At 35.5% G+C, this 13755-nt stretch overlaps 1 protein-coding gene across 1 annotated transcript; it reads right to left on the reverse strand.

Moving 5' to 3' along the window:
- Window positions 1-3479: 3479 nt before the first annotated feature.
- LOC140016951 (probable RNA-dependent RNA polymerase 1) lies at window positions 3480-13755 on the reverse strand. Its single transcript, XM_072071260.1, has 5 exons — window positions 13294-13755; window positions 11298-11873; window positions 7837-9698; window positions 5578-5728; window positions 3480-4580 (listed from the first exon to the last, which is right to left on the reverse strand). Exons 2-5 carry the CDS (start codon window positions 11805-11807, stop codon window positions 3762-3764), a joined length of 3342 nt encoding a protein of 1113 aa, XP_071927361.1. The 5' UTR covers window positions 11808-11873; window positions 13294-13755; the 3' UTR covers window positions 3480-3761.

Below are 13755 nucleotides of genomic sequence, written 5' to 3' on the forward strand. Positions count from 1 at the left end.
ATTAAATCAACGACTTAATAGTTTTATAAACAATCATCCTACCTTACTTTTATCCAAGGTTTGTTAGGACACAGAGTAAGAGATGAGCTATTAAAATTAAACTTTGTCTACAAAAATTCAAAAATTTGTATGCAAAGTTTCCTAAATTAAGCAGTTTGGTGACACCTCTATTTTTTTTTTTTCCCATACTTACCCTATGCTTTAAGGCACAAAATAGAAAAAGCCCATTATCTAATTCATGCGACGTGGATAGAATTTGTGCATATATCAAATTAATGATCATGTAAGTGCATAGGATGTATGTTACTCATACATATCCTAGTTTATCCCTCTTCCAAAAAGATACAGAGCCATGCAAATGCATGCACGGGTTAAATCTAGTCTTAACTTATTTTTGCCAAAAAAAAAAAAAGATTACACGAGAAATAAATCTAATTAGCTTTTTCAGGCTGTTTTTTGGAGAACTTAACATGAAGAAGGTCAAAAAAGGGTCATCAGTATGCTCACCAATATATTATTTCTCTTCTGGGAATGTAGCAGTTACATTTTATGTACCAAATATAAAGTTGGCAATTTACGTTTCTTTATGACTGCAGTACTACTTTGTTTAAAACAGCATATGTATGATACAAGGCTTCTTTTATTTTGCACCCGGCACTCGACAAGAGGTGGGATGTCTATTTAGTTGTGTGAAGGATAGTATTTTCTCTTCTTAAGGGACGTAAAGTCAATATTCTAAAAGTAAAGTATGAAAAAATTCATTTGAGAAGAGGGGGTTTTGAACAATCTTTCCAAAAAGAACATAGGAAACACTGACGTGCTTGTACCATTATTCCAAGCTGAAACCTCTCACCCCAGTAATCAACAGAGATTGGATCGTACAATAAATCACTATTCACCTCTCAATTCTTATTCATTATCACTTCCATGCCTTTTAATTGGCCATCATCACAAGAAGATAAAGCTTGTGTAAAAATTGTATGTGCACACGTATTTGTCTGGATAGCAGTTTATTTGGATGATTTATTTAAGATAATTACTGTAATATTTTTTGTGAAGTGATATATGTAAGATAAAAAGATGATTGGGAAGATAAAAAGATTATTGAAATTTGTGAAGTAAATTATTTAATCTCAAACCATCTCAATCCAAACACATATGAGTTTTGTTTTTATATAGTGATGATAAATGTCTTATATTACTAGTCTCCGAACTTTAGGAGTCAAGAGTTTGCTGCTTGTTAGCGAGATTATACACGATAATTCCCAATTAAAGAAGACACACATTTTTTTCTCCTTTTCGAGATGAGTTTTGTTTTATATATTGATGATAAATGTCTTAAACGTTACATAATTTCGAGACGTTGGTAGCAGTTTTTGAGATTGTGTTGATTTCTGTTACTTTGATAGAGTAACAGCCAAATAATATGAAGAAATCCCGAACATGCAATATACTCGAATTGAGTATGATTTAGATAAGTTGACAATTAGTAGTAAAAGGTCTCTAGCATTGTTGCAACATAATAGGACTGAAGCTAACTTTGGTGGAGCTCAAGTGGATTCATTTAATCTACTTGTGTACATTACTAGTCCCAAAAAAAAAATTAAGTTACCTAAAAAAATCCCCTGTTACAAAAAAAATTAGGAAAAAGTTACCTCATGTAGACAACTTAAAGATGAATACAAGGAATTGAAAGATACTTCCAGTTCCAGTTCATGACTCAGATTTAAGTACTCATCAGTGTAATACCAATGTAATATTAGCATAAGCAATAAAAAGAAACAGGGAAGTCTTATTGGCTTTTGAAACATTTCATCAACAATTAATTCATCTCGTTACTCAATTAATCAGTTATTAAATGTGATAAAATGGGAGAATGTAAGCATATATTTTCTAGTAAGTATTGTTTCATTAAAATGTAACTCCTCTCTTGTATTCTAGATTACAATTAATGGTACAAGCATGCAAGCAGTGGTGGAGTTAGGATCTAAAGTCAAGAGGGACAATTGTCTATTACTGGACAATATAAGGATTGGATTGAGAACCAACTATATTGATGGTAGTTGGAGTTGGTCAACTTCAAAACAACTATCTTGGTACTATTAGTAACTACAAAATGCAAAAAATACCTCATTTCTTACATAATATGATGTATTATATTATTAATTGATAGTTAGCAAGAAGTGACTAATCTTAAGAAATCTTAGTGTGGCCAATAAATTTGTCAAACTATCCAAAGTTACTTAGTGAAATTCTCAAATATGTATTTCCTTGAAAAGCAAAAGTTAGAATTAGCATTTTCACTCATTTTATTAGTTAGTTGAATAACTAATATTAGTGTTTTACAAAATTATATGCATAATTAGTGAATATTTTATTGCAGCGTGTTCAATATCCGAAATAAGATACACAATTACAAATCATACAAGGGTGAGTTGATAAATTAACCAAATAAAAGAGTAATGATACAAGGTAATTCAAATTTAGTAACAACAGAAATAATCTAAGAAATATTTTGTCATGCAGAAATATTCCAAGTGTATTTTTCTTTGTTCTTCTTTTCCCATAATTAGCTCTTTTCTCTCTTAAACACATTAAACATAATTGGTTATCCCTTCCATATTACTCTCAATCTAATATATATAGTTTTATTGGACTTTTTATACATGTATTATCTTCTTTCATATGTTTGTTGAATTTTGCTTCACTTGTTTCTTATTATGCATGGGATTTTGATTAATTTAAATTTCGGTAAGTACCCCTTATTATTTTGTTTGTGGGGGTGCAGTACACAAGTTTTGTAGTTTGAGGGAGCGAAAACTATTAAACTATAACTAAGTTAAAATACAATTGATAATAGTTTTAAGATATAAAAGAGGATTTTAAAATTTTGAGTAGGGGGCAATTGCCCCACCTAAAATGCATATAACTCTGCCAATGCATACAAGGATGCACTTTCAATTGAATCAGCATATATACTCAATCGCTCAAGGAATCAAATGCAGTTACGAGCCAACAAAAATTGGTTTAGTTGATAATGACAAATCACTTTCTTATAAAAGATCGTGTGTTTAAATTCTATTATTAAATTGAGTACTGTGTTAGTTAGCATTTTGTAAGAACCTGTGGAAAGATATTCTAGCCACTAGTAGTGATCAGAGTCGAATTCGCCCAAACTTTTATTTCTACAAGAAAAAAAAATTCAAATGCTGCTAGGCATAAGAGAATGGCAGCTGCAATAGCAGTAGTGAGACTTAGATGGAGGCAACATGGTGCTGCAATGTTAGCATTGCAAATCTGAATGGTATATTAAACGGGAAATTGGCCAATTCATCCAGTTGGACTGACCGTTGCAATTTTGGTTCCAAACCTTCAAACCGCAGTTCAGATTGACTCTTTATAGAGAACAAAACCTGGAGTAATCCTTTATCATTTCCTCGAACAACAAAATAACATATACAAACTAAATTAACTAAGGGTAAAAAGCGGCAATGGTAACACCATCCAGCTTAGATATGAATGATACAGCACGCAAACAGGACTTACTTGTTACACTTCCTAAATATATAAGTTTGTCACATGACAATAAATATGTGCACGCTCAAGAACTCGATTAATTTACAGCAATAGATATGATCAGTAATGTAGTAGATGCAAATGAGAGTAACGCCTGCAGCATAGTCTGAAATATAGCTGCTAAGTCTTCTCATTACCAAGGGCATGACAGCTAATTCGCAAATTCTTGATGCCAAATTATTCACTCAAAGGAATCTCAGTCCATGACTAAACTGCAGCTCCAGTAAAGAAATTTGCTGAGACCTTCTTATGCTTGCTTTTTTTATCTGAATCAGCTTATCATAGACACACCATGGGAAACTAATGTAGTGAGCCCGGTTCAGTCCCTTGTTGTAGCAACCCCAGTATTTCGGATGATAAGTGACATGGTACCATGCTGATGCTTTTGCACATGCATCACCAAAGTGATCACCATTCGTGTTGAACCAGGTCTTAGCTTCCTTCCTTAAGGATGTCATTGCCCTTCCAACAGCTTCTGCATCATTTCTCCGGTCAAAAGATCTTGACATTTTCATGATACCACCACTCAATATTTCTGCTTCAGTTTCTATGCCATAGTAGTCCATCAAATTACCCAATTTATAATCATACTCGCTCTTGTAATCAAAAGCTTCAGCAATATAATCCTCAAATCCATCTACTTCCATGTCACTATCATATGATTTTCTAGCCACTTGTTTTGTAAATGACTTAATAGAGCTTGTGAGTGGTGCCTTTCCTTTTACCTCTCGAAAAAGCTTTCCAATGACACGCTGAGAATCATACATTGGCTTGTCAGACTTTTCCATGAAATCAGGAAATTCTTTGACACGTAGATGAGATGGTATCTCAGCAGGAACACCAGTCTTTGGAAAGTCAACTGCAATTGAGTGGAGCTCCGCAAGCTCCAGACACGGTTCACTCCTGGCCTTTAGTGGTTCCCGATCAGCAAAGACAGTATGCGCATTTGCAATGATTCCTAAACTGTTATTCACGATATAGTCAGTGAAATACTCCTCAACTTCCTGCAACAGAGAAACAAAAGTTATTGTTTATTTAAAACATGCGTTGCAAAAGACTATTTGCTCCATTAACGCTAAATATGCATGAGAGTGCAATCAAGCATCTTATTTTTCTAAGACAGAGGGCTATACCCCTGGTGAACACTCTTCATGGTTAAGAAGATTGAGAAGAAAACAGAAAAGAGTTCCTACAATTGTATAGATAGTGGAAAAAGGAATCATAAAGGTTTTAGCATCCTTCAATGCGGATTAGCAACTTTTCCACTTGTCCAAATCCTTATTTGCTGGACGAAATATGCAGATTATAAAAGAACAAAAAAAAAAACAAATAATATAGTTCCCTTGCTAAATCATCAAAGGTTCTTAATTCATCTGTCAGTTTTATGGGAGCTAAGAGGGGATATTAATAGGCTCCAACCATATACAGTGTCACTTACTTTTGGTCATCCATAAAGATAAAGAATCTCTGTAACCATCTCAATTGACCAAGCTAAGGAGACTGAATGGAAACAAATCTATTAGGACAAAATTACACAACCGCAGTAGGTCAAGGGTACTAGTAGCCTACTTTAAACAGCATGAATGCAGACAACCATTTATTCTGTAACTTACGCTGTCAAATGAATTAATTAGAAGGAAGATCAGAATACAGAATTGCAGATGTCTTGGAAATGAATAAAGCAGGATGATGAACGCTAGCATAACTGAAAGAACTACTACCATGCTCCATTATGAAAACGAAAGTGTCATAAATCATAAACTAGATGTCAACCTTGTTTGTACATCATAAAACACTAGGAATTTGCTAGAATGGCAAGACTACACCACTGCTCTGATAATTAGTCACTAGAAAGAGATTATAAGTAAGAGAAAGGAGAAGGCAGGTTCCTTTCCTGCTCACCAAGCTGTGGGTTCAATAATCCACCTCCCCTTCCCAATCGAAATGGCTATTAAAAAAAAAAATTTCTGCTACAGCATTTTTGTATTAAAGAGTTGGTACCTCAATTGTAACTTTATGATCCAACTGCATTGTAGGTGCTGGAGTGTAATCCATGGGGCGGTCTTGCCGAGGTGGAATCAGGTCAGGGTCCCAACAAACAAAGTAAGTGTCTCCATCCAAATCGCTTCCAGAACATTCATTTGGATGAGGCCTATAATTGACATTAGAATCAGAAAGAAACATTCAGAAAGCACGATACCAGGCACATTAGATATATCCTATATAACATTCCAATTATTTCACCTTCAGAAGATTTAACAGAGAAGAAGTCCCTTTTGTCCAAAAATTGAGCTTTAGTAAGCACATTAGATATCATTGTGAACCCTTAAATTCAATCATTTGCTTTTATTAAAGATATACTAATCCATGTTATAGGAGTGGTTTCAAGAAAATATTTGGTCAGCAAATAAGCCTTAATCATACCTGCCCTTCAGCTCCCAGATCACCTGCAGTTTTGAGTTTTCTAGGTGCAGATTAATAGTCTTCTAGTTTTTCTCCGTACAGCCTTAGTAAAAAAAAGTTTATTAAACTGTTGTATTCAACTTATTTTCAATAACATAAAGTCATGAACAGAAACTATTCTAGCAAACTCTTTCAAACCCTGAACCAACTGAACTATTTCTTCCTTGTCTTCTTAAGAGTTCATTTCCTAATCCATTCTGGACCCTGTTCTGTGCATTGGTACCCAATAGTTTCCCTAAACTGTTATATGGATAGCTCCTATATCCAAACCATACCATCTTGCATCCATTCTTTCCTTTCCTAAGAATCATCATGAAACAGCTATCTAAGACAAGCAATAAGGAAGACCCAAGAGATGCAGAAATATATCAGTCAAAAAGTAATTATAGTGATTCCATTATTTGTTTCATAGCAAAATTTGGAAATAGTTGTCCAAAAAAAATTTGTGGACAAATAACCTCAACAATGAAGCCAGATCTTTTTGGGCCTAGAAACTGAGATCGTAATGCTCACTTGTGAAGCAAGAAATCCCTTTTTTAACCATGATAGATTAGGACTGTGCTAAAATGTTGAGAGGAAAGTCCATCAGTCTAGGATGCATGATCTCAAAGTCCTAATAAACAGCTCAAGATCCAGTCCAAGCCTAAAACAAGAAAGTTATCTTTTCAGGCCCTAACCCAACTAGAAGTCATTCAACTTAACTTGCAACAAGGCAGGCTATGCAGAGGGAGTGTTAAATGTATACAAAAGCTGTACTAAATACTAAGGGAAAGATGAGAAGTGAAAATTATAAGAATCACTTCCAAAAAGCTGTGGGCATCTCACGTGAGGCTGGATTGCATGACCAATCTCAAGAAGGCTCCACAGATCTGCAGGAAATTTTGTAAACAAAAATCTATTGCTTTGACAGAAATGCTCTGTTTATGGGCTTTCAGACATTCCCCTATTCAAATCAAGACATTAGAATCTTGTAACACAACTAAGATAAGATTCAAAAACCAGTGTAAAACAACCAATGGTTTCTAATTGAACTCAAAACTAAGACACAAGAAATATTTGATTCAAGAAACCAAATTAAGTAATAATGGACCGGTAAAATCACTGCAGTACTTACAAAAAACAGAAGAAAAGGGGAGAAAAATGTGTTGCTAGTTTCCAAGTATTTGTTAGTATCTAAAATAAACTTTGTTTTGTAGGTAAACAGCCACATCTCAACAATGAAGACGCTAGTCAACCATCAAACAATCTATCGAGTTTAAAGAAAATATGAGCATATTCTGAAGGCCATAATGTCAGCTATGAAAGATAATTGAGGGTCACGTGTGAGTTCAGAGATTTAACAAAATCATGTTGTATGTGCTCTCAAAAGTTTCTAAAGATGTAGTCAAGCAACCAAATCACACCCAAAAATAGCTCTCTGCTAATTGCTTTTCATGCGGGAAAATGTAAGTTGTTCTTTCATGCCAATAACTAGACATAATAAGAGAAGAAACTTTCTTTCTTTTTTTCCCCTTTTTTGTTGGGGTTACAATCTTTGAAAATAATTAGAGCTAAATCTGTTTGTCTTAAATGGTATAAAAGAACAGCAGAAGAATATCAATCAACAGATATCACAAAAACAGAGGAAACTTAAATTTGATGTCTTTCAAGATCAGCAAATATATTGCTGGATCTTAACCTTTTTATGCATTTCCAATATTGTCACCTTCAAGCAGCTAATTTTAATTCCAGAAACTCGAATATTCTCTGTAAGAGTTGCAACATAAACCATACAAAAGATCTCAAAAAGGTATTTACCTCTTTCCTTTCTGGGGGAAGACAACACAGTCCATCATATGATGTAATGCTGGCAGATTAACAGCTTTTAGAATACGAACGTCACCAGGGTGCAAGCATGGATTTTTTGCAACCACCACCTTTTCCTCAAGAATGACATTTTGTTCAGAATACTGGTTAGAATCATCATAAAATTGCCCATGCCCAGCACTAGATAACTGAACAAACACCTGGCCATATTCCAAGGTTCTGGTTTCGTCCAGACATCCTATCATTGATCTTCCATTCGGTATGAATATCCTTGTTTTAGTCCGCAATTCCAGCAACTTTGATGTACGGAAAGTCTGCAGCATCATTGAAAGAAATGGTTCAGAATTAGGCTTATAGCCACATTTCAGCATCTCCTTGAGTACATTCATATTCTCTCCAGAAGCCATTAAATCTAAAGCCTCATGTGCCCTTAATGGATCAGTTAGAATAGTGTCCAACCGGGAAACCGCTTCACATTGCTTCTTTTCAAAGACAATATCCTTGACCCCCAGGGTAGACAGAAGAGTGATGATATGGCGATTGAGGAAACAAGGCTGATATTTACTCCATGCTAAAACATCCAACTTGGTGTTATTGGATTCATATTTCTTCATGCTCTGTCTCAGTGACAACTTCTTTGATGAAGTGGGATCAACAGCCACAACATCTTTAAAGCCACCATACCGAATTTGAAAAGCAGATGGAGTAGAAGTTATGAAGCCACATTTCCTAGCAACTTGCCTTGCAAATTGAGCAGAGATTTTCCCAATGCCATCAGAAAAGACATACTGGGATGCACCGAAGTAACCACCTCTTACCTCTATGTCAGGAATCATTTCAATCTCATGCGTACCAACATTTAGTGTTTCCGTGGAGGAGCTGAAAGATTGACCAAGCCTGGCAGCATATTTCGCCACATTTCTTATCCTACTAAAATCACCCATCCATGTTCTTATATCAGCAGCAGTAAGCCCAGGCCTTGAAGCAAACATCCACACTGAATTATCCCTTAATTGACTTGAAGAAAAGGCAAGAAATTCAAACTTCTTATCCCCAATAACTATGCCATTTTTTAATGTTGACAGTATTCTCTCGTAAATTTTGGTTCTTTGATTCACATTTGCAGCAATACGAGGCGACAAGTCTGTGGCAAACATTTTGTTCCCCTCTTCATCAATAAAAGAAACACGAAGGAAATTGTCAATGTCCTCTGAAAAGTGGCGCAATACACGATTAGATACATTGACCTCTGGACCACAGAAATACACTTTGCATGGTGTAACTTGTACCCTCCGGACATATACCAACCCACCTTCCAAAGTAAGAGTAGGTGATATCGGAAGTTGCAGAAGCTTGTCATACTTATCATACTGCTCCTTGAGCCACTGCACCGGCTCATAGCAGCAATCGTTCAATATGTACAGATTCTCTAGGGCATGTTCTATGTACCTGATATCTCTTCTTTGAGGATCAACCAATCTAAAGAAATTAGCATCTAGTGATGGCCCTGGAAGACATCCATTCTGTACTAAACAACAGACCTTGAACAAGATTCCATATGGCAAATATAGTCCTCGGGGAGGATGCAGAATAGGAGCTAAAACCAAATTGTATGAATAAGGGGAACCAGTTTCCAACGTAAATTGGCTGTCACTTTCTTTGTACCAAGGAAAATAGTCCCTGAGATTTGGCAGTTTAATACCACGAGGAAGCTTTAAACATATGCCAGATGATTGCCCAATACAGGATGAAGTGAAATCTGTCGTCCTGAGCCACCGGTCATCTGGAGTTTCCTGAAAGTAGCTAAAGGTAGACTCTTCAAGTTTTTGAAAAACCCGAGGAGCACCAAGTAACTAAGTCATGAAGAAAAGAATATGTGTGTCAATATTGAGCCCATTAACAATAATTACACATTAGGAAGGTAACAGAAACTCATTTATAAAATAAAACCATGAAAGGAGAAATGCATGCTTGTTGTTTACCATATAAATTTTGTATTTTCTTTGGGTTTCAAGGTTCAAGTCATGGTTAATACCAGTGGCAATAAGGGATGATCCTAAAGGTCTTCAAAAGAAAGTACTAAAAAACATAAAATTTAGTTATCTTAACACAGTGAGTAGGAAAAGAAATATGGCTAAGCTGTTTACAGGCTTTAAATGAATTATGTTCCAGATGGTCCCCGCAAGTGATCAACTGCATGTTTTGTGTGTGTGTGTGTGAGAGGGAGGGAGGGAGGGAGGGATGGAGAGAGAGAGAGAGAGAGAGGATAAGTTACAGTATTGAAATACAATAAAAGCACAACCATGTTTTTGTCTTGTACAACTTATGCACGTATGCACATATTATAATGCAGCTAACTCATACTGTTATTGGTTCAAAGAGAAGAGATGCATGTTTAACAAGAGCAGCAAAATCAAAGACTTTGAAATCACAATGCTGAATACATGCACGTGAAATGGCTGTTTTAAGCATAATGATCATTCATTTGATTTTCTCTTCTTCATCACATCAGAAGCCCTTTCATTGAACTATATTTTCCACAAAAAGATATAGTTTATATAAATTACACCTAGCAAGTTAAACGCGACAATGTTTCAGGCTTAAATAAACAGATGATACATGCCTGCTTTGTTGCTCATACAAAGTAAAGACAGAATCAAGTTACTGATAAGTACAATGACAAAGCAAGTAAAAAAGATTTCTAAGTTGCTTCAGATGCTGACAAGCATTTACATTTAATTAGCGAGTGGTCAAAGGAATTATTGTACCATAATGGAAAAGGACCTACTTCTAATGGAAGCCTACTATTCATCTGTGGCTCCAAATAGACAAAATGTCTAAAATATAAATGACAACCTAGTGAAATAGTGGTTTTAGCAACAAAGCATGTTTCAAAAATTTCGAACATTCATGTGTTAAAAGAATTAGAAAAACGAACATTCTACCTTAAACTAAGTAGCTCTGACAAAGGCTACCATGGCCCCTAAGGGTATAGTCTCACCTGTAAGTAAATTCCTTACATTTGCAACACAACACAGTACAGCTTTCAACTGCCACATACCACTGTGCTGCAGTTCCATTATTTCTCACTCCTAATATGATAAACTATAGTGACTTGCTTTGCCATGAAATCATCCAGGTATAAAAAAGTGTTCTTCACCTAATACAGATGAATAGATTGATGGATGAATTGTTTGGTGAAATTTAAAGCAACACAAATGTAACTTAGACAAAAAAGAATCTGGAAGAGATTACAGCTCAGTGTTTAGAAATGAAATGCAAAACCAACTATAATTGCTGTCACATATTTTTGAAAGCCAAACTACCATGTCAAGGCAGAAGGAGACTCTAGAGATATGCAGTGAAATGTAGGCCAAAAATTAAGGAATCAAAAGTGATCAAAGGTTTAGAACCAACAGGAAACATCAAATCTTTCATTTGAACAACCAAACCTGTATGAGGAGAAACTTTGCTGCTTGACCACGTCGATGCAGTACAATCTGCCATAAGTTTTCATCGGATAATTCCAGCTTGTAGTCACAAGAGCGAAAATGCAAAATAAAATACATTTTCCTCATTCCGATTCCAAATCTGACTGAAACATTTGGCACATTACATAGCACTGAAAGCCTATTCTCTGACACCTGACATCCAAAATTCAGAACTATTTGCTCCATGTGATGTTCATAGGTCCTAGGCCTCGGAACCAAATCACTGTCCATTTCCCAAGCCCTCAAATATGAAGAACCATAATTAAGGCATTGCTCTGCCAAGGCAATAATGTATTCAGCACTTCTGTCATTTATGAATTGGACCCTAGCATAAGCTCTAGGTCCTCCTTTGGACTGCTTAACCTCTAAAGCATATACTGTCCCCTGACCTGTGAATCGTTCTAAAAACTCGGTGACTATTTCTGCAGCCAGAACATAAGGGAAACCGAAAACCTGAATTGTCTTTCCCATGCAGCTAACCTTCAATGCCAATTCTATTAACACAATTTTGTTTCAGAATGCAACTACTGTATACTCCTGTAAATGTCAGAGGTTGAAAGAGTAAGACAACTATTGATTGGCTATTAATAAGATCGCTAATCAACAGACAGAGAAAAAGTGTAAGACAATATACACATCCAAAATACATGTTGAAATTATTTAGTCAATCTGAGATGCTAAGACAGTTCATTTTGGCAATATGCAGGGGCATGTTCCCAATTCTTCTTCTTTTTCATTCCACTGCCCCATCTTTAAGTCAAGCTTGGATCCCCAAGAATCTAATACAACTCAGAGACCATACCAGCATAATACACCTAATAGAAACTTAAAGTTATAAGAAAATGCTTCCTGTTTCTTCCCTCCAAATCTAAGAAACCACAAAAGAGAGACTGCAATAGAAGCATAAACAAAGAAAAGAGAATTGTTTACTCACTTACCACCATGCAGATGCAGCAAATTTGCCAATCCACTACATGTTAGAATTTTGAACAAAATAACAGGTCACATGTCATCATATTATGTGTAACCAAGAAATTTCCAATCAAGACTCAAGACTGAGACATGAAAGGGATGAAAATATTAATCCAATATGATAAACAATAAATCTTACTTTTCTTAAGATCAATATATCTAAAATGACAGAGAAACGATGTAGCAGTAAAAACAGGATTACATAACATGTTTTGTTTTGTTTCTTCACTGTCGCAAGGTTCTAAGCTACATGTAACCACGAAAAACCTTTTTTCAGATATAGCCACTGCAATAGCAACATTTGTAACCAACTGCCAACAGGGATTTCCGGCCAAAAAATGAGGAAAAAAAAAGGACAAAAGAAAAAGGAATCCCAAGAAAAACTCATATAAAACATTTCCAAATTATGCATTAAAATTTAAAGCAAACGAATTCCGACAGTGGACGGTGTAGTCTACTACCACCAAAAGTTATCGAATGTGGTAAATAGCTAATCCCTGGCAAGAAATAGGTAGAAATCAAAGCCAAATACTTTGCTTATCTCGAGAGTGCTCTCCTGATTTAACAGCATATAAATGCGAAATCCAATATATTAAGAATGCATCTCCTGTCAACAGAAAACAATGGAAAGATCAAAATGCAACTCCTCTGATTCTGTAATGCCTGCTTCAGAGTGTTCTCTTGTCGCTTTCTTCCTTCATTTGCTTTGTACCCCCAAAAAAAAAAATCATTCTACAGCTAACAAACAAATTAAAAAGCATAAATTTTTCTCAGAACTAAACTAAAACTACTAATTCCCATCAACAAAACCACTAAAAAGATACTATCTTTTCAGGCATCACTACTTCAATAACAGCATATTCCACCAACTGCCAAAAGGAATTTCCAGGGGGTTGAAAAAAAAAAGAAGTATACCAGAAAAACACTGATCATTTCCAAATAATGCATTAAACATTAAACAGAAATAATCCAACAAAAAACACACCTTCTCAGAGAACAGAGACTACAACACAAAAGAGCCTTAATCAAAGTACATCCAAGAGGGTCACTTTCTATCTGTATACAAAAGGAAGTTATCACACAAATTTGCACACACTGATTGAAGGCTTTAAGCAAAGTGCTTGTTGCATTTGATGAAGCTATGTGTTTGCACTATGTACACTGTAAATACGTCTAGTGTGTGCTGTGTGTGAGAGAAAGACTATGATAGATAATGATAGATAATGATAGAGTCAATCCCGAGTCAATCTGTCTAGTTTTTCCACAGACAGAACAAAGGATGTCACGTTCTCCACTTCATTTTGATTGGCTATGGTCCTGCCTACTTTCAACTTTCAAGGGACACACACTCGACACTAGTAGTACGCGAGCAATACACTCTGTTGTTCGACATAGTGCCAGTGAAGTGAAGTTGAGTAGACTAAGCAAAGGATCTTCCATTTCAGTT

Source organism: Coffea arabica, chromosome 11c (assembly GCF_036785885.1).
Source record: "Coffea arabica cultivar ET-39 chromosome 11c, Coffea Arabica ET-39 HiFi, whole genome shotgun sequence".
NCBI lineage: Eukaryota > Viridiplantae > Streptophyta > Magnoliopsida > Gentianales > Rubiaceae > Coffea > Coffea arabica.